The sequence below is a fragment of the Cheilinus undulatus genome, linkage group 3 (genome assembly GCF_018320785.1).
Source record: "Cheilinus undulatus linkage group 3, ASM1832078v1, whole genome shotgun sequence".
NCBI lineage: Eukaryota > Metazoa > Chordata > Actinopteri > Labriformes > Labridae > Cheilinus > Cheilinus undulatus.
The window spans coordinates 27,413,283-27,439,866 of NC_054867.1; the positions used below are offsets into that span (position 1 = coordinate 27,413,283).

Sequence of the window (26,584 nt, forward strand, 5' to 3'; positions counted from 1 at the left end):
GGCATAGCCGCGCAGTTATGTAATTGTTTCTGAGGAAGAAAGTTGGCCACATATCTGGGTTAGCCCTGCTCTGCGTCGCCTTAATAAGCTGCACACACTCCCTTGTTTGGCTACTTTGTTGGTCAGTGTTTTAAAATATGTATGAAAGGATAAAGCAGTGTATAACATGAAATTCTGATGCATATAATCGTGTTAGTAGGAACACCCTGAGGCAGTGACCTTAGAGTGGGAAAAACAAGGATTGTTTTGTCTGTTTCGCTTAACATCATCCTTGTGACTATCATTTATTTGTTTCCTCCAGTAGCCCAGTTTTACATCTAACCTGGAAAGACTGACAGTTATGTAACAAACTTGAGAACTGGCCTAGATACCGCCTGATAACATTCCCTTCCTCCCTACCTCTTGCTCTTGTTTCCCCTCTCTTATTCATCTGTTTTTTTCCCTACTTTTTCCTCTCTTTTTCCCCTTTTAGTGTCCGCCTCTTGCCTCCAGCACTCCTTCTTTCCCTGCTTCTCCTCCATCGCCCTCTCTCTCTCTCTCTCTCTCTCTCTCTCTATCTGTGTAAGTAGGCCAGGCTTCTCCGTCTCGTGTCATTTTTCACCCCGTTAGTGTGGAGAGGCAGCTTCTGCTGGTCGAAGCCTTTCCATAAGCAGCAGCAGATAACAGTTCTTACATAATCAAAACAACAGCCCTGTGGGTTGGGACACGGTGTGCTCGCAGGCTCCAAAGTGTTCTAATTCTGCGTGACCCCATTCCACAGTAATAACTGCAGCGTTAAAGCCTTCGGAGGGCACCAAATCCAGGCTCTGTACTGTGGATTATATTCTGTGAGGGTCAAGTTCAGACCATGTGGCTCATATTGTATGAATTATGATTTTGAAAAATTATGTAATGTATGCTGATTTTAAATAATTTCAAACAAAACCAGATCTTAACATTGGTGACTTAGCAAGCCAACAGTTTCAGTATCATATTCATTCAGTCTTTGTTGTACTTTGATAACTGAGAAGTTTCATTATGCAAATTTTAAAGAGAAAACCTAGTGTTGGCTGTGTGGAGGTGGCATGTAGCAAAATTAGTCTACAAAGTAGAGGCACTGGAAAAAATGAATTCACATCAGAATCGCATATATTAATTTCTGTGATTCTGAATTGATTAAAAAAATCTCAGGAATACATATTTTTAAATGTACTGTATTACATGAGTGCATTTTAAACAGCAGACACACTGCAGGTTATATCCTCTGTTTGCCGTTTCCATCACTGATAGAACAGGAGCATGTATGGCTGGTGTACTGCGCTGTTAGCATTAGTATACCAGTTGTATGCTAATGCACTAGCACTAGCTTTCAGTGTCGGTAATGCTACATTACTGTGTCTGACACAATTATGTAAAGCCAGCACTGTCTGTGGAGCCTTGAGCCTTTCAGCATGAGACTCACTGTGATTTCTACAGCACCAGGTTGGAGGAAGCCTGACCCAAAGTGTATGCTTAGTGTGCTAAACTAAAGTAATATATTCATCTTCACATCATACGAACACATTCATCCAGAGTTAAGGCTGCACTTAAGGGAGGGTAAGAGGAGCGATTTCTGGGCCCCAAACAAATTGGGGTTCCACTATAGTCAGTAAAATCATGGTCCATTGTAAAGTTAAAGGGATACTTAAACATTTTGGCAAATTCACCCATTGCCATAATTCCTATAGTCTTAGGAATAGGTTCGTTATCTTCAGTTGTTGGTGCAAGCTATTTTTAGGTCAGCGCTGCCGAGTTTGGACCTGCTGTGCCAACTCAATGTAAGCAGATGGTATCCCAGCTTTCCCTCCTCAAACTTATCAAATACACAATCCAACAACTCCAAAACGCTCTCGTGGACAAGTTGTGACCTGTACATTACGAGACAGAGATGTTTTAAAGTTAAATGCAAAGCCGGAACTACACTCCAGACATGGCTGCTGCACTGTGTCACCCCGCCCAGTGTTTTACTTAAGAAATAGTTCCGAGTATTTGCTTCATGTGTTGTAATGTTACATAATTATACATTATTATTTCATAGCGTGGTGAATGTGCATGTTTTGTTGCTCTGATTGGCCTGTAGAGATGTGCTAGAACGTTCATCCAATCACACTCCAAGTTTTTTTCAAATCCTCCTCCTTTTCCCAAACATTTCCTATTGAAGCTTTCCCATCTGGTGTGTCAGGTTAGGCAGACACTGCTAAAAAAAAACTGGAAGAAGTGGTGGAACAAGTGTAAAAGTGGCAAAATGGCTTAGAAGTGACAGAAATGGGTGGGAAAAGTGGTGAAATAGGATAAATATTATAATATTGGCTAAAAATGGCAAAAAAGGCATGTAAGGCAGCAAACATTGGAAAATTTGGCAAACGTGGGCCAATTTGAGCAAACTTTTGAAAGGCAGCAAATAATAGTGTCCGAAATTAGTGGAAAAAGTGGTTTAAGGGGGTTAAAAAGTGGCACGAATAAATAATTTCAACATCAGAATCCAATAACAGTTTGACACTTTTCAGCTCCAAAATAAAGTTACTGCTAGTCAGAATGAAAGCACCAATGCTCCTGATCAAACACACATGCATTTACATCATCTATTAATCACAACTTCAGAAGGCTTTATTCTCTGGGTTTGTCAGGGGCTGAGCCATTACTTTAGACAAGCACGCCCTGATTAAAATTATGTAGAATATCAGCTAACAACTGCTGACCAACACAGATGAGAAAAATAAGAACCTATAGTCTGTTTCATGTGGAAGACTGGTGTTTTGGTTGACCAGTGACCATGTGAACTGGTGACTACATTTCAAATATGTCTGGGATGATAACAGATATTGAAAAATTAAAGAGATCCATTGTTGAGTTTTTCAGTAAATTCATATCTGTCAGGTTTATATAAACATGAAAAAATATTCAGTTTTTTACAGTGTTGTAACTAAGACAACTACTGACACTTTAAGCTGCAAAGTCACCAGTTATTAGGTCACTAGTTAAACCATAACACCTGCTCTCCTATAGCATCATTTACAGTAAAGGCTTTATATTTATGATTTTTTTTTTTTCACTGACAAGTTTCTGATGAGTGCCTTTATTTAAGCCAATACATTTTATTTTAAGATATTTTGCAGTTCAAGCTTATATTGCTGTTGTCTTTGTAATTATTGTAATTTCCAAATTAAAAAAAAACACTAAAAATATTCTAAAAAGTATTATCTTTTGTAGTATTGCATTTTTAATTTTAATTTACAGCTCCCTAATGCACAGCAGACTAAAAAGATTAAATTATCATCACTTTGTAAGAAACAGGAAATGTGTTGTGAATTGGTCAGTGGTTTAAACCAAAAATCGATTCCCAATCAAATTCAATTAAATCAAACTGTGAGATATTTAAAGATTCACGTCTCTACAAAAAAGTGTAAAAACATTGGAAAAAAATATGATTTTTAAAGCTAAAAATATTTAATGTTACAGTTACTTATGTTGTCCAGTCATTACACAAGAAACAAAGATTCAAAAAACTACTTGATCCATGTCTGAGTATTAGCTAAGGCACTCCCCAGGTGTTCTTTTTTCCATTTTTACTTTATTTGTGCACTTCTCATCTCTATAAAATATTAAAATTGAAAGTAGGGCTGTTGAATGATTACATGATCTTTTATTACACACAATCTCATTATTTTTATGTTAATCATTTACCTGAATCAGTGACAATAATGCATTATTGATGGAAGTCCTTATTGAAAACCAAGACATTTTACATTTTGAAATATTTTTTAAAAAAGACACAAAAGCAAATGTTTGATTTCAGAAGTTTGATCAAGGTGGAATTTAATGTTTTTGCTTGGGTATTAACTAGGGATGCACAGATGCCCCTGTTTAATTGTGGGATTTGCTCTGTCCAACATTGGCTATCAAGAAATAATATGGCATAAAGAGATATCAGAAGCTGATTTTTGTCTGTTGGATCATATCGATCTATTGCTGGCATCTGGCAATAAGAGATTTTTTACTGGAAAAAGTCACCTGTTGGAAACATATTGAACTGTATTCATGATCAAGCATGACTGAAAATGTTGGCATGGTGGGAGTGTTGCACTGAAATAAGGGATGAAGAAAGCATTGGTATTGACGATCAGGTTAATTGTCACTTTTAGTCATCAGTATCTCTATTGGCCCTAATTTCACAGTTGGTGCATCTCTAGTAATAAGTGATGATTGATCAGATCCATTACTTTTTTTTCCCTGTGTTTCCAGCGTTCATTCTTTTGCCGCCTGACAGATGACAAGAAATCTGAAAAGTTCTTCCGGGTCTTCTACGACCGCATGAAGCTGGCTCAGCTGGAGATCAAAGCCACCGTGACCGTTAACACCAGCGACCTGGGAAACAAGAAGAGAGACGAAGACAGCCAGGACAAAGATGTCCCTGTTCGCAAGAAAGGTCAAGATCTAACAAAAGCACTGATTTCACTGACAAAACACAGACAGTTAAATTTTGTTTAAAAATCGAGATTAGGAAGATAATTTGTTTTTGTACTGCATACTAATTAATACGAAGCCTTGGCCTTTGCTACCTTTATCTTTGTCTTTGCCTGTACAGCGAGAGACTCAGCCGTGGTCATGACAGAGGATGTAAAAGAGCAACTACTGGAGGCCTCGTCCGCCACCAAGAAGGCTTTTAACTCTTACCGACGAGAAGCAGACTCAGAGGAGCATTTTAACTCAGTGGATGGCCAGCCCAGCAGTGGGGACAAGAACCAAGATGAGGGAGAAATGAGTTTTGTGATTGTCATTATGCAACCCATCCTACGCTTCCTGCAGCTCCTCTGTGAGAATCACAACAGAGACCTGCAGGTGGGCACACCGAGCTTCAGACCATGCCTTTTTTCAGATGTCTGTATGAGTGGATCACAGTTTTCCTTCTTCTTCGCAGGTCTAGGACACTAGTCTCACAGTTGAATTACTAATGGCATAGCTGTCATTTCTGCCATTGGGGAAGGTCAGGTTTCTTTTGGAAATATAGTTGGTACACTTCTACTCTGCTGGATGATATATCAGTCCCAGAAAGAAAGCAGCTTAATAAAAGGTCTCTCTTAACAGTTGGCAGCACATCTGTTCCATTGTTAAAACTCCAGACCTCTTATTCTCCCCTCCCAAAGAAAGATGTCAGTAGCAAAGCGGATTAGATTGTCGGCATAAATGTTGGCATGACACTCAATTACCTCCAATTAGGAGTAGACTTGTCTGAATAGTGATTAAAAATTGGTTCACCATTGTGTAAGTGAGATCATTACGTTCTGTGAGGTTGTGCATTATATTTTCACTCTGTTGATGCCAACATGGCTCTCTCTGGAATGTCAAAGTTGTGTTCCTGTTTTTGCACAAACCCAAAAGAATGTTTGGCAAAACAAAAGATTAACATCACACCAGCCTGCAGAGGTTTGGTCTTAGGAGGTTTTGACTGCTCGATGGCATGCGTCTGATGGGATAGTCAAGTTCTAAAATAGAAATGTGGTTACCTACTTTCTCTGTCTTTTGTCTTCTCGAACTTCAGCTGAGCTCTGTGTGACATAAGTAAAACATTTCACATACTGTGCATATAAAAAGTATTCCCCTCCTTGGATATTTTACCCTTTATTGATTTTACAAATCAACCATGGTCAAGACAATTTGGCTTTTTTTTTTTAACCAAAAAAATGTACAAAAACAACCTCTTTAATTTCAAAGTGAAAACTGACATCTACAAAGTAATGTTTATCAAACAAACATGTTTAAGGTAAAATAACTGACTGCATAAATTTTCACCACCTTTAAAGTGACTGACCTCATTCAGCAGAGGTCCAGCCAACAGGTGCTATTAGTCTCACAATTAGTGACATTACGATCACCTGAGTGCAGTGAATGTGTCTCAAGTGATTGTAATATAAAGACAACTGTGTCCAGAAAGTCCAGCCACTTGTTAATCAGTATTCCTGGCTACCATTACACTATGAAGACAAAAGAACACTCCAGGCAACTCACAGAAAAGGTTATTGAAAAGTAAAAGTCAGGGGATGCAAAGAAAACGATTTCTAAGGCAATGAACATCCCCATGAGTTCAGTTAAATCCATCATTGAGAAATGCAAGAACTATGGCACGAGTGTGAATCTGCCTAGATCGGGCTGTCCTCACAAACTGACAGTCCAAGAAGGAGACTCACACGGCCAAACTGGTGATGAAAAAAGCATATCAGCTTGGCACGGCGCGGCCAAAAGTCACAGTGGAAAAGCACCAACTTTGAAGGAGTTGCATGCTTCAGCAGCTGAGATTAGAGGGACTCTGTGCTCTTGCTCTTCACCAGTCAAAGCTTTATGGGAGAGTGGCAAAGAGAAAGCCACTGTTGAGAGAACCTGGACTTGATCTTGACTTGAGTTCACCAAAAGGCATGTGGGAGGCAAGGCAAGTGGAAGAAAGTTCTTTGGTCTGACGAGACCAAAATGGTGCTTTTTGACCATCAGACAAGATGCTATGTTTGGTGGACACCAAACACTGCACATCACCACAAACACACTATCCCCACTGTGAAGCATGGTGGTGGCAGCATCATGCTGTGGGGATGCTTCTCAGCAGCCAGCCCTGGAAGACTTATAAAGGGAGAGGGTGAAATGGATATGACAAAATATAGGTAAATCCAGGAGGGCAATCTTATTCAGTCTGAAAGAGAACTTCGGTTTGGTAGAAGATTTATTTCCCAGCAAGAAAATGACCTGATCTAGGCAGTACTTAGTTTACATTACATGTATTTATTTAGAAGTACATGACTTTCTAGAAATCTATTTTCACTTTTGCATTAAAGTTTTTTTGTAACATTATTCTGCCAGAAAAGCCAAATACTGTTGACCATGATTTATAAACTCAATAAAAGAGTAAAACATCCAAGGGAGTAAATACTTTTTATAGGCACTGTCTAGATGAACTATTCTTTTATTGTTTTTTGTGTTTTCATTTGGTCATCTTTAGTATGGTTTATGATTCATTTTTGTCAATGCAGATTTGCACATTTTTTAACAATCCAACCCCTTTTTATCCCTTTAGAACTTCCTTCGTTGTCAAAACAACAAGAACAACTACAATTTAGTTTGTGAGACTCTGCAGTTCTTGGACTGCATCTGTGGCAGCACCACAGGGGGCCTTGGCCTGCTTGGGCTCTACATTAATGAGAAGAATGTAGCCCTCATCAACCAAACTCTGGAGAGCCTCACAGAATACTGCCAGGGGCCCTGCCATGAAAACCAGGTACAGAAAGAGACCACTCTCCTGAGTTTGAACTGCACTAATGCAGTATTCTTTGTTTTTCACACTTTTTTTGTCCTTACAGAACTGCATTGCCACCCATGAGTCAAATGGTATAGATATCATAATAGCACTGATCCTTAATGACATCAACCCTCTTGGAAAAAAGAGGATGGACTTAGTGTTGGAGCTCAAGGTAAGTCATGTAAGAGTATAGTGAGTAAAGTAGAGGAAAGATCTTCATTTTGTTTGAAAATTACTGAAATCTGGAGTTGAGTTTTGATAAATATAAAACAGGATGTAATATGACTATCAGGTTACAAGTATGAGAGTGGGACATTCATGTGTCTGAGGTCAGTGAGCTTCCGTGCTAGCAAGCCAAGACAAACAGCTGCAGAAAGCATTTTTCTGGAACATTAGGGTCACTGTTTGTTTCACTTGGTAGATGTTAAGCCCAAGATTTAAGTGCTCCATCTCTGCCTTTTTTTCTTCTTTAATGTCAGAACAATGCATCCAAGCTATTGCTTGCCATCATGGAGAGCCGCCATGACAGTGAGAATGCTGAGAGGATCCTGTACAATATGAAGCCAAAAGAGCTGGTGAGGAAATGCCACTTTTTCATTTTCACTTATTCAGCGATTGCATCATCTGTTTGGGATAACAGACAATAAAACATTACTACTGTCCACAGGTGGAGGTGATAAAAAAAGCCTACCTGCAGGGAGAAGTAGAGTTTGAGGACACAAAGGAGGAGGAAGAAAACGGTGAAGAGGAGGAACATGATGCCGCTTCACCACGAAATGTTGGACACAACATTTACATTTTGGCTCATCAGGTCTGTGCATCCTTTCTGCATTATATTTAGTAGAGTAATTATGTAATTAAATTGTTTCAAATCATTAAAAGCGGACTTCTTGGCTGTGTTCCCTTCATATAGTTGGCACGGCACAATAAAGAGCTGTCCATGATGTTAAAGCCAGGAGGGGCGAGTGGAGACGGGGATGAGGCCTTGGAGTTCTACGCCAAACACACAGCTCAGATAGAGGTGAACATGCACAAACCATTTTAACACGGAGCTTCACAAAGTCAATCGTTTAAATAAATGAACCTTTACATACAAAAAAAAGGTGGTGACATCTTGCTTTTGTGTTTAGATTGTACGCCAGGACCGCACCATGGAGGAGATCGTGTTCCCCGTGCCAAACATCTGTGAGTTCCTGACCTCTGAGTCAAAGCTGCGAGTGTACTACACCACCGAGAGAGACGAGCAGGGCAGCAAGATCAATGACTTCTTCCTGCGAGCAGAGGACCTCTTCAATGAGATGAACTGGCAGAAGAAGCTCAGAGGTAGGAGCGAGGCGTGGTGTGTAGTTGCATTTCTACGACAAATCTCTGCCTTCATTACACATTAAGACATTCGTGTTGATGCTGGGATGGTGTTATATCTGATAGTCAGTCTGTTAATTCACATTCTTGTCACACGGCACAGCAAGAACTCCAAATACACACACAGTGAGATATGCTCGCAGACATTGCGACTCTGCTTGCTCCACTGCTCCTGCTCTCTCCTCTGTAATGTTACTACCTATGAAGCCAGCACAGATGAAGGATCACTTCGCCCCCCCTCTACGCCTTCATGACATTCATAGTGAAGGTGAAACATCACAGAGGCAGAAATATCTCTCTTTGAAACAGCACTGGCAATTAGCCTTATGGAGAGGTTGAATAAACTCCTTTGGTTTTTCACTCATTTTTGGTTATATCTATTACATACATACATATTTTTTGAGCACAAAGCAAAACAAGACAAGTGATAGATAAGATGCAGATAATACATTGTGGAAAGACACAACAATACCATGTGGGGAAAATTCACACAACAGAAACGAGAAAAAACTAAAAACATACTGAGAGGTTTTGAGTTGAAGGTGTTGAAGGGCTTTGTCTATATGAATGTGTTATTGGTGTGCATGTGTGTATACGTGTGCTTAATGTGTTGGAAAAACAAAAGGGAAATGATTTAAAGTTAACAGTGCCGTGAAAATTTAAGAAGTTGGGGCGCAGGTGGCCTAGTGGTTAAAGGCACACCCCATGTACGCAGACAGCTCGGGTTCAAATCTGGCCCGAGGCCCTTTACCGCATGTCTCTCCACCGCTCTTGTCCCTGTTTCCAGCTCTATCCACTGTCCTCATCTATCAAATAAAAGCACAAAAATGCCCAAAAATAAATCTTATAAATAAATAAATATATAGATAATTTAGCAAGAAGGGGTTGAGTTGTAAAGAGAGACAATGAATGAGTCAGAGTAATATTTAAGTTGAATATGCATGAACACATAAATTCATATACATGCACATATATACACATGTATATGGAGAAGTACAATAATTATGAAAAAAATAAAAAAAATAATAATGCCTTGCATTTTAACTGGATCCTTACTCCAAGGTCACATGGGTTAAAGAAGAACTAAAGAAATACAATAATGTAAAAAATAAAGGAAAAAACCTTTCTTATATACTACGTAATTTAATTGTATTCAGCTGGTTGCACTTCACAATAGGACGTGTCAGTTTTCACAGTGTGTGTAGACACATGCAGCAAGTCAGAGTGAACAAAGAGCAGTGACATAATTTAGTGAGCCTGTTAGTTTATCAAGACCACTTCATCATCTCCATGCATGTGACTGTTACTTTGAAGAGGCTTCTCATGATGATCAGCTGATGTTATGCTCAGCTTTTGCATCTTTTTTCCCAGAAAATTCTCCATGCTTAATTGCTGTGATGAATGTCCTAAAGTTGTTTGTGGCATGGTAGATCATTGATTTTTTTATCTCTTTTTTTTTTTGCTGTCAGCTCTCAGTTATAAACATGAGTTAGATAAACAAAGGCAAAGGGCAAATAAAGCATATTACTCAAAACCTCACTCTTAAAAGCTTTTTTGAATCTTTCAAATAGAGCTCATACAGTCTTAAAAGATTCAAATATAAAAAAAGTCCAGTTTTGAGTAACATGCTTTAATTTGTATGTTGCTCAGTTTAAACCATGATGTGTTGTTTGCACACAAACATGCATTAAAAAAACTTCAAATTTATGTACACTCACCGATCACTTTTTTTAGGTACACTTATTCAATTGCGTGTTAACACAAATAGTTAATCAGCCTACAGAAACATATTAAACAAGAAACACACAGGTATAGTATTTCTGTAAGTTGGCAATCTTTTGTTTAGATTCTAGAGAATCTAAACAAAAGATCTTTTTCCTGCATGTGTCTTTGACAATAACTACACAGCATATTAGCATTAAACACAGTGACAGTCATCATGAGAGCTCCAGAAATAAGTAGCTGAAATATCTCAATCACCCCCTTGTGGTTGGCTGCAGTATTGGTCATTGGTTCCCAACCTGGGGTCCAGGACACCAAATCACACCACATCTTTGGGGGCACCAAAGATCTTAGAAGGGGCACAAGGCTTTTTCTGTTCTGAAGCTGCCAAAAATTAAATGAGCAAATATTGACTAAAACATGATAAAGCAGTTATTAAGTAGTTTATACAAAGGTCTTTTGGTAAAAAAAAAAAAAAAGCATGCATAGGCCTTTTTTTAGGTTTTTTTTTTTTGGGTGAAACAATTGAAATCTGTGTTCATTTTTGGCTACAGTATGTCACTTTTTCTTCTCTCTTGGGTCTTGTGGGGGCACCGCTTTTCTTATTTACATGTAGGGGGGGCTCTAAGGAAAAATGGTTGGGAAAAACTGGTATAGGTGATAGGGGCTGATATCACTGTTAAATGCTAAATGTTCTGTGAATTTGGAAGGAAATAACATATTCCTAAGGCCAAAAATTGATGTTATTTTACAGGCAGGGTTCATGATTTCTGTATAAATCCTTATATGATGGTGTTTATATGCCTAAAACAACTGTGGTGGGTCAAAGCAAGTTATTAACTGTACTAACATCCTTTTGTAAAAGCAAAAAAATATCAGTTTGTGATCATTTTGATAGGATTGGAATTTTACAGTGATTTCAGTACTTTATCTCTCTACCACTCACCAACCAGGGTGATTTTGATCAGACAAAAGCTTTAAGACCAAACAATCGACCAACTAAATGGAAGCTGTCAGCACTATCACATCAGTACAGAAAGAATGCATGCATACATTTATTTATTTTTACCCTATTTTCCACAGACAGGATGGAGATTTGGTTATTTCACAGCTAATTTTGTCATTATAATGGGGAAACCAGCTCGTTATCCAAAGAGAAGGAGATGAATGCAGGGACATCTTAAGAAAAATACTAAAATTTACTTGTCATCACAAGAAAGCCTAAAAAATGCATGGATGAATCTACTGTCTGCACACATTGCGCTTCCATACATACCTTTTGGGGTCTGGGTCCTGATCCACCAAGTGGGGACCACTGGTTTAAATGAATTGTGCTTACTGGTGCAAACAGGATTTATGCTTGCCTTTTGAGCAGTTTCCCTTGAGAGTTACTGTAGCTGTTGTTGTTGTTGCATTCAGCTCACTGTGCTACTTAAAGTAAGAGCTTTGACTGGAGGAACTATACTCTTGTATACCATTTATTATTTTCTTAATTCTTGTTCTTTTTTAACAAGTTTATTCAGTTAGACAAACTCAGACAATTCAGTTACAAATGCAGTGCTGAATGACTTGAAATATTATAGTTTAAAATAGCTTTTACAGAGTGCACAATTAATAAAGCATTATGCAAATAATGACAGCCACATCCCAGCCAAATGGGCTGCACGGTGGTGCAGGGGGTTCTCTCCAGGTACTCAGGCTTCCTCCCACCACCAAAGACATGCTTGTTGGGTTAATTGGTGACTCTAAATTGGTTGTAGGTGTGAGTGTGAACATGCCTGGTTGTCTGTCTCTGTCCCTGTGGTTGACTTGTGACCAGTCCAAGTTGTACCCCACCTCATGGCCAATGCCACCTGGGATAGGCTCCAGCCCCCCCTGCGACCCCCAATGGGATAAGCGGTATAGAGGATGGATGGATAGACATCCCAATTTTTGACCATTAAAAGGCTACTGATCCAGACTGAGAGGCCATTTAAAAGGTCAGGACACCTTTGAAGGTGGTTTGAGGTAGTTAGTTTATTGAAGTGGCACCATTAGTCTCCAATATTGAACTTTTTCACAATTCTAATTTTCTGGGATAGGGAATTTTAAGTTTTCATTAGCTGTAAGCCATTATTTTCAAAATTAAAAGAAATAAACATGAAATATACCAGTCTATGTGTGATTTTGAATTGAATTACAGGAAAAAAAACTTTTTGATGATATTTTAATTTATTGAGATGCACCTGAACATAAGGAGTCTTAGAATCTTGCACCACCATAATTCTTCTTTACCACAGAAAGGACCAAATAACGTGTCCTAACTGAATGTGATACGAGCGACTGTCAGCAACAAAATCAGCTTGAGTACACTGACTCCTGTTGAAGAGTCCTGACAGCATGTTGGCAATGCAGCGAAAAGCTGGTCAATGTGGCAAACATTTTTCCTGTCACCATTTTCCTATTTTGTTTTCTGTCGCTTACACTGAGATGGGCAAGAAACAAGGAACAAGGTGGATGACTAGGTATCAGGAGAGCTGGACAGTAATGCTTCCTTGATTTTTTTTTCATATTCCTCTTTCAGCACCATGTGTCACTTTTCTTTACAGAGTGGAGATAGTTGTTGATTAATGATATCCATACCCTTTTTGAAATGTTATGCTCTGACTTGTGTCAACATGGAAGCAAACATGTCTGTGTTCAAAATAAAAGCTGTTATAGTAAACAAAAGGGAAGCCTGAGATTTGAAGGGCAGATAAATATATTTTTAACAGATGCATGCTGTAAGTACATGGTGTAACAGTTGTACATTCTTTCAGATTTCACTGCCTGCCACAGTTTCCCAAGAAGTGAGCGTTGCAATCTAGAATCTGGTGGTTTGATGTAGCTAATATTCCCATTTTACTGCATCGCTAGGAGGATGTAGATAAGGTGATTTGGATCCCCAAACCTTCTACGGTGTTAAATGCTGTTGTGTGACAGTGTTGACTAATGACAGACTTCGCAACATGTCCAGGGTACAGCCCTTCCTTTACCTAATCCAATCTGTGGCATCCCTGTTGGCCGTGATGGGATGGAGTGATGGAAAGTAGATGAATGTGTGTTACAAACCCACAGCAGGGCTAACTCTGTCACTAAGTGTGCTCCTGTTGTGTACGTGTATGTTTCCACAGTCTAAAAGCAGACAGGGGCTTTCCACATCCTCTGAGCCGTGAAGCACTTGTACAGTAACCTTATGAATCACAACTGAGAGCTCTGTTGATCACGCACACAAACACTCACACGCAGACCCGCACCCACATTCAGTCACACTTATAATCCGAGTACAAGTCTGCATACCCACACACAGCCATATTTTGTCTCTCACTCAGAGGCTTGGATGGAGAAAGTCCCGGCATCTGTTGTTGTTTTCCACGAAACTAGACAGCAGAGAATATAATAGTGCACGTAATCATTAATGTTATTCTGCTGAAGCAAATGTCAAAGTGTGTTTCAGTGCCTATTTTCTTTTCAGGTAATTTGAACTTTATGTTGAGTTTGATTTTATTATTTAACATCATGAATTATAATATTTGCTTTTTTCACTTTTTACTTAAAGCTCATGTGAGAAGTTTTTCACTATTTGTGAATTGAAATGTGGAAATATTTTTATATTATTATTTAGTTAAAAGAAAACAGGATGATTTATGTGTTGAAAACCCTTCTCAGACATAGACAGGACAAGATCAACAGAAAGGTTTTATCTTTCCACAGAGGGTGCCAAAAACAACACAGAGGGAGTCTGACAGATGACAGTTCTTCACAGGAGCTTTAATGTAGATGATTTCATTTATCAGTTGCCAAAAATTCCTCCCATATCAAATGTGATGCAGAAAAATTATATCTTTGAAATATTATGATTTTTTTTTAGTCTTCATTTTGTCACAAGGTTAAATAAAACATCTTAGTTCCAAAAAAATTTGATTTTTTTTTGGCAATTATCAGAGGCATCAGGCTTTACAGGGTTAAACAACTTTATAATGTATTGCATTTGGTAACAGATGTATGATTTAAACCTGTGTGATTGTACCATTGTCCATCAAAAAGCCGATGTTCACTTTTGCTACTTTTAGTGGTAAATATCTGTGACTCATCCGTGTTTATATCATTTCTTTTGAATTTTTTCAAGTTTTTGGGACTGTTGGTTGGACAAAAACAGGCAGGCCAAGTACTTGAAAGTCACATTTTCTCTCAAAATGTTTTCTCCCCCTCAATAATAATAGTAATGATGATGATGATATTAACTTTAATTGTAGAAAACTTTTTTAAAAACAAGGGTTTATAAAGTGCTTTGAAACAGTGTTTATGACCCCACAATGTATTTGTCCTACACCAATCAACATTTCATAAACAGTGAATTAAACACTATAATTCAACTCTGTCCAGTGTCATGACAAAATTTAACATGCCTGTCATTTTTAACCATTTTCCACACAAAATTATGTATTAGTTTTTCTTAGCTCAGGTCTTAAAAAAGGTCTTAAAAAGTCTTATATTTAATCTTAGAAATGTGAAGGAACCCTGTAAATTAAACAAGACCCCAACCTACGTGTAAAACCCAAACATTATTACCCAGACATCTTGACACTTGACATCTACACACTTTTATCGTGTAGTCGACTTAATAAGATGGTTTGCTCCTTTGAATAATTAGCTTTCCTTCTTGCTGTCTTCTTTTTCACACAGTCTGATCACTCCATATGTTAGGACTTCATGGAAATCATGGAAAGCCATGATTTCACACCTGATGTGTATTTCTCCACTCACCTGACAAACCATTTTCAATTTCTATTCTACTCTGCCTTTGCCAGCTCTGCTGAGTCAATCCTGTGCTCATGCTTTCATACTGAATATCCACCTGTAGGCTCGAACAGCATTTTAAGACACTACCTCATTACTATTAAATTTCTTCATGTGAGGTAAATCTTGAAGGAATGATGTGCATTGAACCTGGATGTCAGACAAAAAGTATAATTATTACTGATATTTCATTGTGTTTCTCTCCCTCCCAGCCCAGCAGGTGCTCTACTGGTGTTCCAGAAACATGTCAGTGTGGAGTAACGTTTCCTTCTACCTGGCAGTGCTCATGAACCTGCTCGTGTGTTTCTTCTACCCTCTGGAGGGGGTCCAAGGAGGTCAGTGCATCTTAATAAATCTTGATCCTATCAGTTTAGGATCTTATTTCACTTCTTTGGTTGCTGAGTGAAATTTGAAACCAGGAATTATTTTATTTTATATATATATATTTTTATAATTTGCATTTTTCAAGATTATGACATATTACGAAGTATCTTCACAGTTAGTTACCGAAAATGAAACAAACAAGACAGATGAGGAAAGCAATATGCCACAACCAATAAAGGGGAGAAAATAAAGATAAGAAAATAAAGGAATTATATATTTTATATATACATATATACACATACATATATACACATATATACATACACATACACACATATATAAATATATAAATATAAACATACATACAAAAATAAAATAAAAATCATAAAAATAATAATAATAGTAACTGAGTTTTGATAAAATAGCAGATTGCATTAGAGTCAAATAGTACATTCTTTGACTTCTTAAAATTCTAAATATGGGAATTAATTATCATTATTATAATTGGTATGAGTGACATCCAAGGAACTTCATTCATGTTCCTTAATGCAGCGAGTGGATACATGCTTGCAGGTAGTCCACTAGGAATTATTTTCTAATGCAATTCAGTATCTGAAACCCTTGCAGTCCTGCTTTTAATCATATCAGTAAAATGTCTGGTTAGAAGCTTTGATGCATATGAAACTTAAACCGTCACTGAAGGGACTTTTTTAATGGGTGTTTATGTTGCGTTGCTGATGCAGTTCCACAGATGTGAGGTTGTGTGTGCTGCAATTCAAAGACTTCTTCAGAAACAGGGTCAAAGAAAGGTGATGAACAGGAAGGATGGGACTTAAAGATTTTTTTTCTTCTACCTGCTGCTCCAGTTACCTCTTCAAGATTAGAGCTGTCAGCATTAATGCATTAATCACAATTTTATTGATTAAGGTCTACAATAACTGTATTGATGATTTTTAATTACAATAATCAAATGCTCTGTTGTCCTTTTGTAAAGCTACCGCAACATCTTTCTGCTTAGTGGTGTAATATAAGTCTACCACTGCTTCTTATTGTCTCATTTCACTTTAAAAACTCACAGACAACATCTGTGGATGAGTCAAAAGTCATCTACACCTCGTATAATCAAACATTTATCCTTTTCTTATCCCCTTAATGTTCATGTTCATGCAGGTCACGGTGGTAAGCTGACAGCCAGCTGATCCCAATTATTGCCTCCCAGCTTCCACAGCCAGTCGCAGCTCTTTCTCTCATCACAGCGGTGTATGACAGTGTATATGATGTACTTGTCGCTAATCCTTGCTTGCATAAATGCTAATACACCATGCTGCTGCTTGCAAAGCTGAACCTCCTCCACCCCAGCTTCCTCCTTTATAGCATAAAGCTAGTTGCACCCTCATATTCAAATTCATGCTACTATGGATTAACTGCTTTTGAACTAATTTTATTGTATTCACTTTGTATTGCCATAAATGCATCTGTCCATATGGGGGTTTCTAGCCATGCACTCTTTGATGAGAGTGTACTGTACCTGAATGAATTTTTAATTTATAGTAAGTTCCATTTTAATGGTTAAGTTAATTTCGTGATCTACCCAAGTTTCCTTGTGTTGCTTTCAAAATAAGAAAGTGTGTATCCAAACAGGAAGTCAGTAACCCGTAGTTTAAAAACAAAAAATTGAATGCAAAACTGTTGGAATTTTAAAATGTGATTAAAGGGGAAGATCATGATCAACTACCGAAATTCTGAGATTAATTGTGGTTAAAAATTCTAATCATTGGACAGCCCTAATCATAATGAGGCTGTTTTGAATGCAGAGCACTAAATGGTGCAGCAAACATCAATGCCTCAATTCATAACCAGAGTTCAAGGAAAGGTAAGGAAAAAAAGCCCTGATAAACTATTACACTATGTCATCAAATTCACCTTTCATTTCATAGTTTGATCTTGACATTTACATCACACCCGGATATTAGGGCAGATATGAAAAGACAGGTCCCACAGTTCAGCCACCCACAAGGATAGACGATGAAGATCTGACGCACTATCCTTCACCTGAACATCAGCACTGACCTACTGATCTGCTTTTACTGCAAAGTTCTGATCTGCTGACTTCAGATCACCTGACAGAGATTAGGAGCAGGACCTTAAAAGCCCTCTACCTTTGTTTAAGATACCCACACCCACACACTTACATACACAGACTTACCACAGCTCTTGCTGTCAACGCTTTGAGCTCATATTTGTCTTTCATTACCATGGAGACCACAGTAAACACAGGAGCACACACCATCATTTAGCCTTCCATAAATAAAAATTACAATTACCTAGGTGGGAAAAGTCAAACACCACATATCAGATGATCAAAAGAAGTCTTACATCATGTTTTCTACTTCAAACAGAGCCTTTTATTCAGCTGCCAGATCCTCCTCTGTGACGCTCGTCCGTCTACTTTTTTAGTTGGTTTAGTTTCCCTGTTGAATATTTTCTGTTCTACTCTAACTTATCAAAAACATTGTGTAATGAGAAAGTTTGTCTGTTTGAAAAAACCCTAGCCATTCATACCTTTTTTAATTTAATGAAAATGAGTGAAATAAAAACAAAAATAAGGGAATATGGATAAGAGAGTAATTCTTCTACAACCAGTTTGTTCATGTATCCTTTTGGGATTGTCATTTTCCTAGATTTTTAAACTTTAATAATCATTTCAATCCTATTTGAAATTAAAAAATACTGATGCTGGTTTCTTACAAGCCAGTTTCTTGTTTTGAAGTACCAAACATTTCAGGCAAACTCCTGCATGGTCTCACAAATGTGTCAGCAATTATGTTACTCAAATGTTGCCAACTTCTGTGCAATTCAGACAGAGCTTTCTCTCTTTTGTTCATCTTTGTCGGTTAAAAAAACATATATATGATGAAATAATAGTACGTTTCTTTTTTCCAAGCAAGGCTTCTTTTGATACAATCAATGATTAAACTTCCAGAGATTTTATCGTTTATAGCGTGTGGTATGGATGTAACAGAATATGAAAATCTTTGGTCTGCTGCTTTAGCCCAGTTGGTAGAACAAGCAATCCATGAAAGGCTCGAGTCCACATTGGCCCTGTGTAAAAGCCGGCATCACGTGAGGCTGCAGTTTACCTTTGGCCGGCTATAACCGGCACCTTTATGGCTCTGGGCCCCTGCTTTCTCTCTCTCCCACATTACCACTGCACTCACTCTTCCTCTTCTGCTCAAGGCTTTACAGTGAGGGTTGTAAGAGCAGGAGATCTGGGTCAGTGTGTTCTGCCTTCATGCATGACTTCAGATGAAAAGACCACATAACGTCATAAACTCATATAACATGCTCTCATGCTGACATAGGCTACATGTTTGAAACTTTCCCAACTGTTGATTTTATTCAGATCACCATAATCTTCCTGCTCATTAAAGTGCTAGGTATAAGTGTGGGGTTTGTCAGTGCACGTAAGCGCCCCTCTTTCAGTCTGCCACATCACTGGAGCTGTAAGCGGCTCCCTCCTCATTCCTCATAAATCTTTCAGCTGAGGTATTTTTAGAGACCGCTGTTATGTAAGTGGCACCTGTCATGTGATCTCTACACGGATCGGGAGGGGGAGAAATCTAGGGGATGGAAAGGAAGGCTCCCTCACCCACATTACTACCGCTCTGCTTTCTAATCCGCACAAACTATTTTTTTTAATCCTCACAGCTCTGCCCCATTTTTCATTTATTGTACTTTTTCAACCTTTTAAAAACATATTCTTCTTTTTCATGTCTCCTGAGGCAGATCTGCTTTAATTGCTCATAAAGTATTTGACAACAACAGCATTTGCACATGTTAGTCATGTGTTTTAGCAAAGAGGGATCAGTTACAGATCAGCAGGTTTGCTGGGTGTGGTCTTGTTTTTAGGTTGGTCAAACCTGGTCGTGGGTTTTAGCCTAAGTGATTTGTTGCAACATGAAACCCCTAACTATGTCTCTAATCCTGGATTTAGCCTGGGATCAGGAGAGCCTCAGGTAGGCTTCACTAAAGCCTAGCACACACACATTCATACAAAAAAAGTATGTCATATACTTTTGGGTGTTATGTAACAGGCTGTTTTTGAGTTCAAAGTCTCCCTAATGAAGGCCTGAAGCCTGCCTGAGAGGCAGAGCTGAAGCCTGTTAAAAATCTGTTGATCCTGATGAGGCCTTGTTTAAACTGCAGAGTCATCCTCTCACCTCTGATCCTCTGCTTGCACTTTCACACTCATATGGAACATAAGTCAAAATTAAGTATCTATTGCAGGTTTAGCATTTCACTGACTGTCATTAATAAAATTTGTTTCTTCACAGTGTGCGTCTTTAATTTTCTCCCCTTCAGTTGTGCTCGATCCCCACCTATCTGCTCTGCTTTGGATGGGAGTCATGGCAACACTGGTCATTGTTGTTATAATGCCGCAACCACTAGGCATCCGCGCCCTTGTCATCATCACCATCCTCCGCCTCATCTTCTCCGTTGGCCTGGAGCCGACCCTCTTCCTCCTTGGTGCCTTCAATGTGAGTATACATGCTTAAAAGGGCTAGTTCATCCATGTTAAGATGGTTCTACATGAAGTAAAGTATATTTTTTAGATAATATAATCATGGCATTACCTTAAAAATTCAGTTAATGGCCCTGGCTTTTATCTAGCTAACTGTATGAATTTACCCTGCCCCTGGTCATCACTAATGAGTACTTCTCTGGTCATTGAAGCTGTGTAAACCAGTGCTTCTCAACTGGTCCAGTCCCAGCACCCACCACCAGTTAATGGAAATGATAGCCCAAATTTCCGAAAGTTCTCAGTCACTCCAATTATTAATGATGCCGTAGCAAATGAAACACATTCAACTTGGGTTAGACCCCAATCTCAGATCCAGCTTCTGAGGTAAATTCAACTCAGCCAAAGTGCCTGAATGATGACTCTGATTTTATAAAAATTCACCCCAAAAATTCCTACCAAATTAGTCTTCAGAATCTGTGCTCTTCGGAATCAAGGACAATTGGAGCAATGGTGTGGCATGCAATTCGACACCGACGAATGGACAGACAAACAATAATCGTAGTAAAATGAGATTGTTGTGGTTTGTTTACAAATTTGTTGTAGCTGATAAAGATATTGATACCAATGTATTAATGTAGTTCAAAGCTAAAACAAAAATCTTTAGAACACATCAAAGTTTAAGGGTGAACAAAGAAAAAGTCTTCAGTCGATAAAAAAACACTCTAAAGTTAAGGAAATAGGGATGAAAAAAAAACAAAAGACTTCAGTTGGCATTGGTCTGTTGGTCCCATCTAAAACCTGACAAACTTATTTGTACTTAAGGCGTATATTTAGAGCCAATATAGGAGCATTATTACACTTGAATTATCAGCTGTAAAACACAGCAAATTTTTTTGTGGCATGATGCCTATATTACAATATCAAGAGGGGTCTGGCTGCAGACTGTACATCTCTGATGGCCACTCTCACAGATTCTCACAGATCTGAGACACTGTATATCTCAGAAATCAGAAATATCAAAATACAGGCTGAAACTTTCAAAATAAAATCATATCAGAATTCCGTTGTTGAGTTATGATTATAAGGGTTTTCTCCATTTTTTAAACATATTTGGCTGGGAGCTCCTCGTTTTAGCTGTCTACAGTCTCATCTACAAACTGGATGTCCCAACATGCAGTAAAATGTAAATAACTGCCATATATTAAAAGTTCTAAGTATTGTGGAAAAATGGGCAAAAGCACGTACTCACAGGACATTTTCTGGGCCTTTTATGGTTAAAAAAAGAAAAGAGTCCAGAAACGCCAGTTTTAAAGGGTTAATTAAATTCATCAGCAATTGGTGAAATGACATGGCGATACAGATAATCAGCCAAATGCACCTTTAGGGCATGCATTTATTACGTTATTTCACTCATGAATACATGTACATTTTGGTTGTTACAAATCTCATTAGAGTAACACAAAACTATGGGAAAACAGCTTTATTATTCGATGTTGACAAAACAATAATGTGAGATCTTGGGAAAACCACATATATTTCCCCCATTATCATTACAAAATGAAGGAAAATAAATATATTGACCATGTCTGACTAGGGCTTCAGTACATCATAGACCCCTGTGATAATTTATTTTTCTAGGCATACATTTGAAACCTGCTAAAGCAGCTTTGTGACCCATTTTTGGGTCCTGACCCACCCATTGAGAACCACTGGTGTAAACATATCTAAATATACTGGGTGCTTTTGCAGATATAGAGTAAAAATTGTGCATGAGAGATAGAAAAAACATTTAGAATTTTCCAGATCATCATGTGGGGGTATCTAATGAGATTTGCTCCTATTTTGAGGAAGCACATGCACATATGGCTTTTCATCTGATCTTTAACCATCTTTTTCACACTGGTACACAGGCTAGCACTAATGTGTCATTCTTGGACAGATTTTGAAGTTCATCTTTATTTTATTTTTTCTCTGTGTTTTCTATCTGCAAACTACTACAACCCAATTATATGGGCCTTCAATAGGTGTCTTTACAAGTGTAGGAGGCCATGATTAGGCAATGCCAGCAATGGTTTTGCTCTTTTGATAGAGCAGGTATCTCAACAGATTTCCTGATTAATAAAGGCAAAAGGTACAGAAAGTGTTACATAGGGATAAAAACATTGCTCTTGTTTTTGTAATAATTTACAGTTTCACTGGGACTACACTTTGCATAGCATGTACATCAAATTAACCTCATTTATTTGTGTGGGTTGAGGCAGTTCATCCAAAATCTCAAAGTGTTTTTTCTTTCCTGTGTTTGAGACTGTTTTTCCTTATTTTTTCCTAAGAAACTGCAAAGACTCAAAAACTCTATTTTACTTTAAACAAACACTTTTGTTTTGTTCTTTCAAGTATGAAGACCCAGCACCCAGCCAGTTTCAGTTTTCTTTATGCTCTCACACTCATGCCCACTTAGCATGCCAGGGCTAGTGCCCCATCTGCCTGTGCTATTCCCCCCCTCCTGTCTCTACAGTCCTCTCTGGCAGTGCCCGGCTGTATTATTGGGTGTGAAGTGCGTCACTGGATCCTTGAGAGTGTGACACCACCCTAGCACCCGCCAGAGATTTACTAGATGTGCTCTCAAGCACACAAATGAAAAACAAAGTTTAGCCCATTCTCTCTCTCTCCCCCCTCTTAAAGTTAACATGTGTTGAAGAAAACCGGGTTATTAAGAGAGATCAGGTTTGAGTAGGAGATCAGAAGACACGTTGCCATGGCCTGAGTGACCTGGTCACTGTAAAATCTAGTTTACACGCAGCTGGTCAGTAGTCACGTGTCACCCTGATCATTTTTTTATTTTTCTCTCTCTGATAATTAGACTCCTTTTTATTCTTATGAGCACTTTATTCATTATTCCAGGAAAAGAAATGCTCTACTGATGACCTTTGCCTTTATTCTGCCCCACAGCTGTCGCTGATACTTGTCATAACCTGTCATGCGTCTTTTCATAGCACAAATGCACTCTTATATAAACCCTCTTAGAAACCCGGTTATGCTCATGCATGAACAAGAAGTCACGTTTTTGCAGCAGGTGTCAGTAGTGGCCGTGTTGTCCAGGTTTTCCCTGATCCCCTGGTGTGTCAGTCACATTAGGTTTTAGAATTTAGTGATAACACACTGTTGTCAAGACATTCTGTGTCTCATCCAAAACCCTCAGCAAAGGCCAGGTTGATTTTTCTTCATTAAAGACTCAATTATCATGAATTTTAGAGATGCACTAATTTAGAAAATAAGAGCCTATACCTTTTTGATATAAAACTTTAGCAAATGCAGAAACAGAGGATTTTTTCACAACTTTTTTCAGAGTAAGAGTTCTTGTGTACAATCATGTTCTCTTAGATCAGAGTTTGTCTAACTGGTCACTTATTCTGCCCTTTAAAAATGTCTTATGTAGTCCATCAGCTAAATATGCCAGATGCTAGCATGAAACTGGTTGGACTCAAAAGATCAACATTGGTAACTGATATCTATTTATTCCACATTATTTCAAGACAGTCTGGCAGCAGACTGTTCATTTCTGACGGACATTCACAGACCGTTTATCTGAGTTAACGTATGTATCTTAGAACTGAAATACAAAACTTTTGAAATAAAAGTGGCTTAAATTTCTTTTTAGGGTGAGGGTGAGGATTAAGGAAATGGTTAGGATACCGCAAGTTAAAATTTAAAAACCTGACCTGAAAAAAAAAAAACGGATTACAAAGCATTTAATAACACTAAGTTAACAGACTGCTTACAGAGAAAAAGCTCATCATTGCTGAAAACAATTTGATACAGCCAGCTTAGCTACTGTTACTCCATTAGCTGCATAAGCTACATAGATAACTAAGCTATGTAGCTAACATAAGTAAAGCTAATCTCACAAAACCGCTACTTAAGCTACATATCTATGTAATCTGCGTAGATAAGTTAGCTTTAACTATATTTTCTAAAGCTTACATTTGCTAAATCTAACCTGGCTATAGATAAAGAGGTACGTAGCAAACGTAGCTAATGCTAAGCTTAAAAAGCAGCTACTCAGATACGTGACTATGGTCTTTGTGTAGCTACGTTGCTTAAGCTAGCTTAGATTAGATGACTGAGCTACGTAGCTAAAGCTGAGGTCACAAAGCAGCTATGTAAGCTATATGTCAACGTTATCTGCATAAATGAGTAAGCTTAAGCTACATTTGCTAAAGCCCACTTTTGCCAAAGTTCTCTTAGCTATTGAAAATAGAGCTATGTAGCAAATTTAGCTAAAGCTAAGCTGACAAAGTAGCTACTTAGGCTACGTGGTTACATTCTCTAACTATTCTCTAACTATTCTATAACTGCCAGACTTTGTTTATAAATAAAGTTTAAAAAAAAAAAAAATCTTAAACTGGAAATGTTGTACTGGCAAATGTGCTGGCAAATAACAACACTTCCTTTCTGAGATATACGGTGTCTCGGTCCGTGAGAGTCGCCATCAGAAATTTAAAGCCTGCAGCCAGACTGTTCTCCATTATTTGTCCAATGGCAGATCTTTGTAAAGAGGGCCAACATCAGCCGATACCTATGCTAAAGTGTTGAATCTGTACATTCCTACTGGACTCTACTGAGAGATTAACTTTTTCTTTCAGGTGTGCAATAAAATCATCTTCTTGATAAGTTTTGTGGGGAACAGAGGAACCTTCACGCGTGGCTACAAAGCCATGGTGATGGATTTTGAGTTTCTCTACCACCTCATGTACCTTATCATCTGCAGTCTGGGGGTGTTTGTCCACGTCTTTTTCTACAGTCTGTTGGTAAGAAAAACTTTGGTTACAAAAAATACCTAAAAGGGATAGAGACATGTAGGTGAAAATCGAGATACAAATGCAGCCAAATTTGAGAAAACCCATGTATGAAATAGTTCCTTTCAAGGACATTTCCTTCTTGCAAGCCTGATTTTGCCTTATTTGACGATGTTGTGTTGATTCTGTTTTTGTTGTTGTAGTTGTTATGGTGTTGAGCAGACCCTGACGTCTGTTTTATGATGTGTCAGAATAACTCCAGGCATTTCCTCTGCAGATGGATCACAGCATATTTCCATACTTTTAGCTTTAATAACAGGATGATGTAAACTGATTTAACTTGTAACAGAGAAAAACTGTGGATTTTGACAAAAAAAAGGCTGCAAAATAGGAAAATATCCTGTTAAACACTTTGCCTTCACCTTTCGACGAGGTTAAACAGCGTGGCATCTGAATCAACAGTTGTGTTTTGTTTTCCTTACAATTTGCCAATTTAATATTTACATTTTAGCTTTATTTTGATATAGTGTGTTTTGTCCCTGTAGCTCTTTGACCTGGTATACAGAGAGGAGACGCTGTTAAACGTGATCAAGAGTGTAACCCGTAACGGACGCTCCATCGTACTGACTGCTGTGCTCGCTCTTATCCTGGTCTACTTGTTCTCCATCGTGGGCTACATTTTCTTCAAAGATGACTTTATCCTGGAGGTTGATCGCATCCCAAACGCAACCCTGAGTGAGGACAGACTTGTGTTATTTATCTTTCCCTCCCAGAGTTTTCATTTAGAAACAGCTACAAAGACCATGCACTCTCCCTTCATACTTTGTAGAAAATGGGGCCAGTTTGACCAGTGAGTTTCTGAGCACAGGAATGTGTCAGGGAGGGATCGATGAGAACTGCACCACAGGAGCTCCACAGGAAGGTAAGACACACTGCAATATACTTCATATTGGATTCAAACTGCATTAAGAATGTGCCAGTGATTTGTTAATGACTTGAATAGTAAATTGGTTAATAATGTCAGACATAGACTACAGAGATTTAATTGCTGGAGGGGCAGCACTGTCTGGGTTAAAAAGATGAAGATAATCTGAAGCCTAAACGTACAGACAAAGGTAAAAAAAAAAAATCAATTAAGATTGGCTGCTATTCTTAAAGTAATCTGTTAGAATGTAATGAAAAAATACATATCTTCCTAACATGTTGTTCATGAAGCAAAGGTTCAGAAACTGCCACTTGACTGCCCTTTGACCTAAACTATTTACATGTGACTCTCTCGGCCCACATGTGATATCAACATGTGGAGCTCCAAAAAGGTTTACATGCCTGGAAAGTCCCTGCCAGTCAGGATGTGAGGCGTCTTTATGGTTAAACCAGAAAGAACATTTATCTTTGACTCAATTACACTTCGGTATGTTTGACTGAGCGCCTCACTGTATGAACCAAAATATGTAAACGAGGATTCAACAAATATCAAGCTCTGCTACTCTGCTAAGGAGTGAGATTAATTAGTGTTATCAGGATGACATATTTTTAACCTCTGTACAAAACAATATTGAAACTTGTATCAATACCACAGTATCAAAAATGGAAGTCGTTGACACCAAATGGTAAATAATTTTGTTTTTTAAAATACTCAAATATTGGCAACCAAACAGAAACTGACAGATTTCATTTTTTTTCCCTAATGTGAACAAACAAAAGATAATTACGTCAAATTAATATTGTATATAAAAATTG

General features: G+C 38.2%; 1 protein-coding gene across 5 annotated transcripts in view; it reads left to right on the top strand.

Annotated features, from left to right (window-relative positions):
* The window catches only part of LOC121506856 (inositol 1,4,5-trisphosphate receptor type 1), a 126,832-nt gene that overhangs the window by 86,481 nt on the left and 13,767 nt on the right, over nucleotides 1-26,584 (top strand). For all 5 annotated transcript variants that reach the window (XM_041782817.1, XM_041782820.1, XM_041782818.1 and 2 more), the window contains 13 exons: nucleotides 4,261-4,444; nucleotides 4,604-4,857; nucleotides 7,079-7,279; nucleotides 7,362-7,472; nucleotides 7,780-7,875; nucleotides 7,968-8,111; nucleotides 8,214-8,321; nucleotides 8,431-8,623; nucleotides 15,415-15,537; nucleotides 19,889-20,064; nucleotides 24,692-24,856; nucleotides 25,390-25,579; nucleotides 25,674-25,766. In XM_041782817.1, coding sequence (XP_041638751.1) covers nucleotides 4,261-4,444; nucleotides 4,604-4,857; nucleotides 7,079-7,279; nucleotides 7,362-7,472; nucleotides 7,780-7,875; nucleotides 7,968-8,111; nucleotides 8,214-8,321; nucleotides 8,431-8,623; nucleotides 15,415-15,537; nucleotides 19,889-20,064; nucleotides 24,692-24,856; nucleotides 25,390-25,579; nucleotides 25,674-25,766 — 2,038 coding nt within the window. The remainder of the gene's footprint in view (nucleotides 1-4,260; nucleotides 4,445-4,603; nucleotides 4,858-7,078; nucleotides 7,280-7,361; nucleotides 7,473-7,779; nucleotides 7,876-7,967; nucleotides 8,112-8,213; nucleotides 8,322-8,430; nucleotides 8,624-15,414; nucleotides 15,538-19,888; nucleotides 20,065-24,691; nucleotides 24,857-25,389; nucleotides 25,580-25,673; nucleotides 25,767-26,584) is intronic.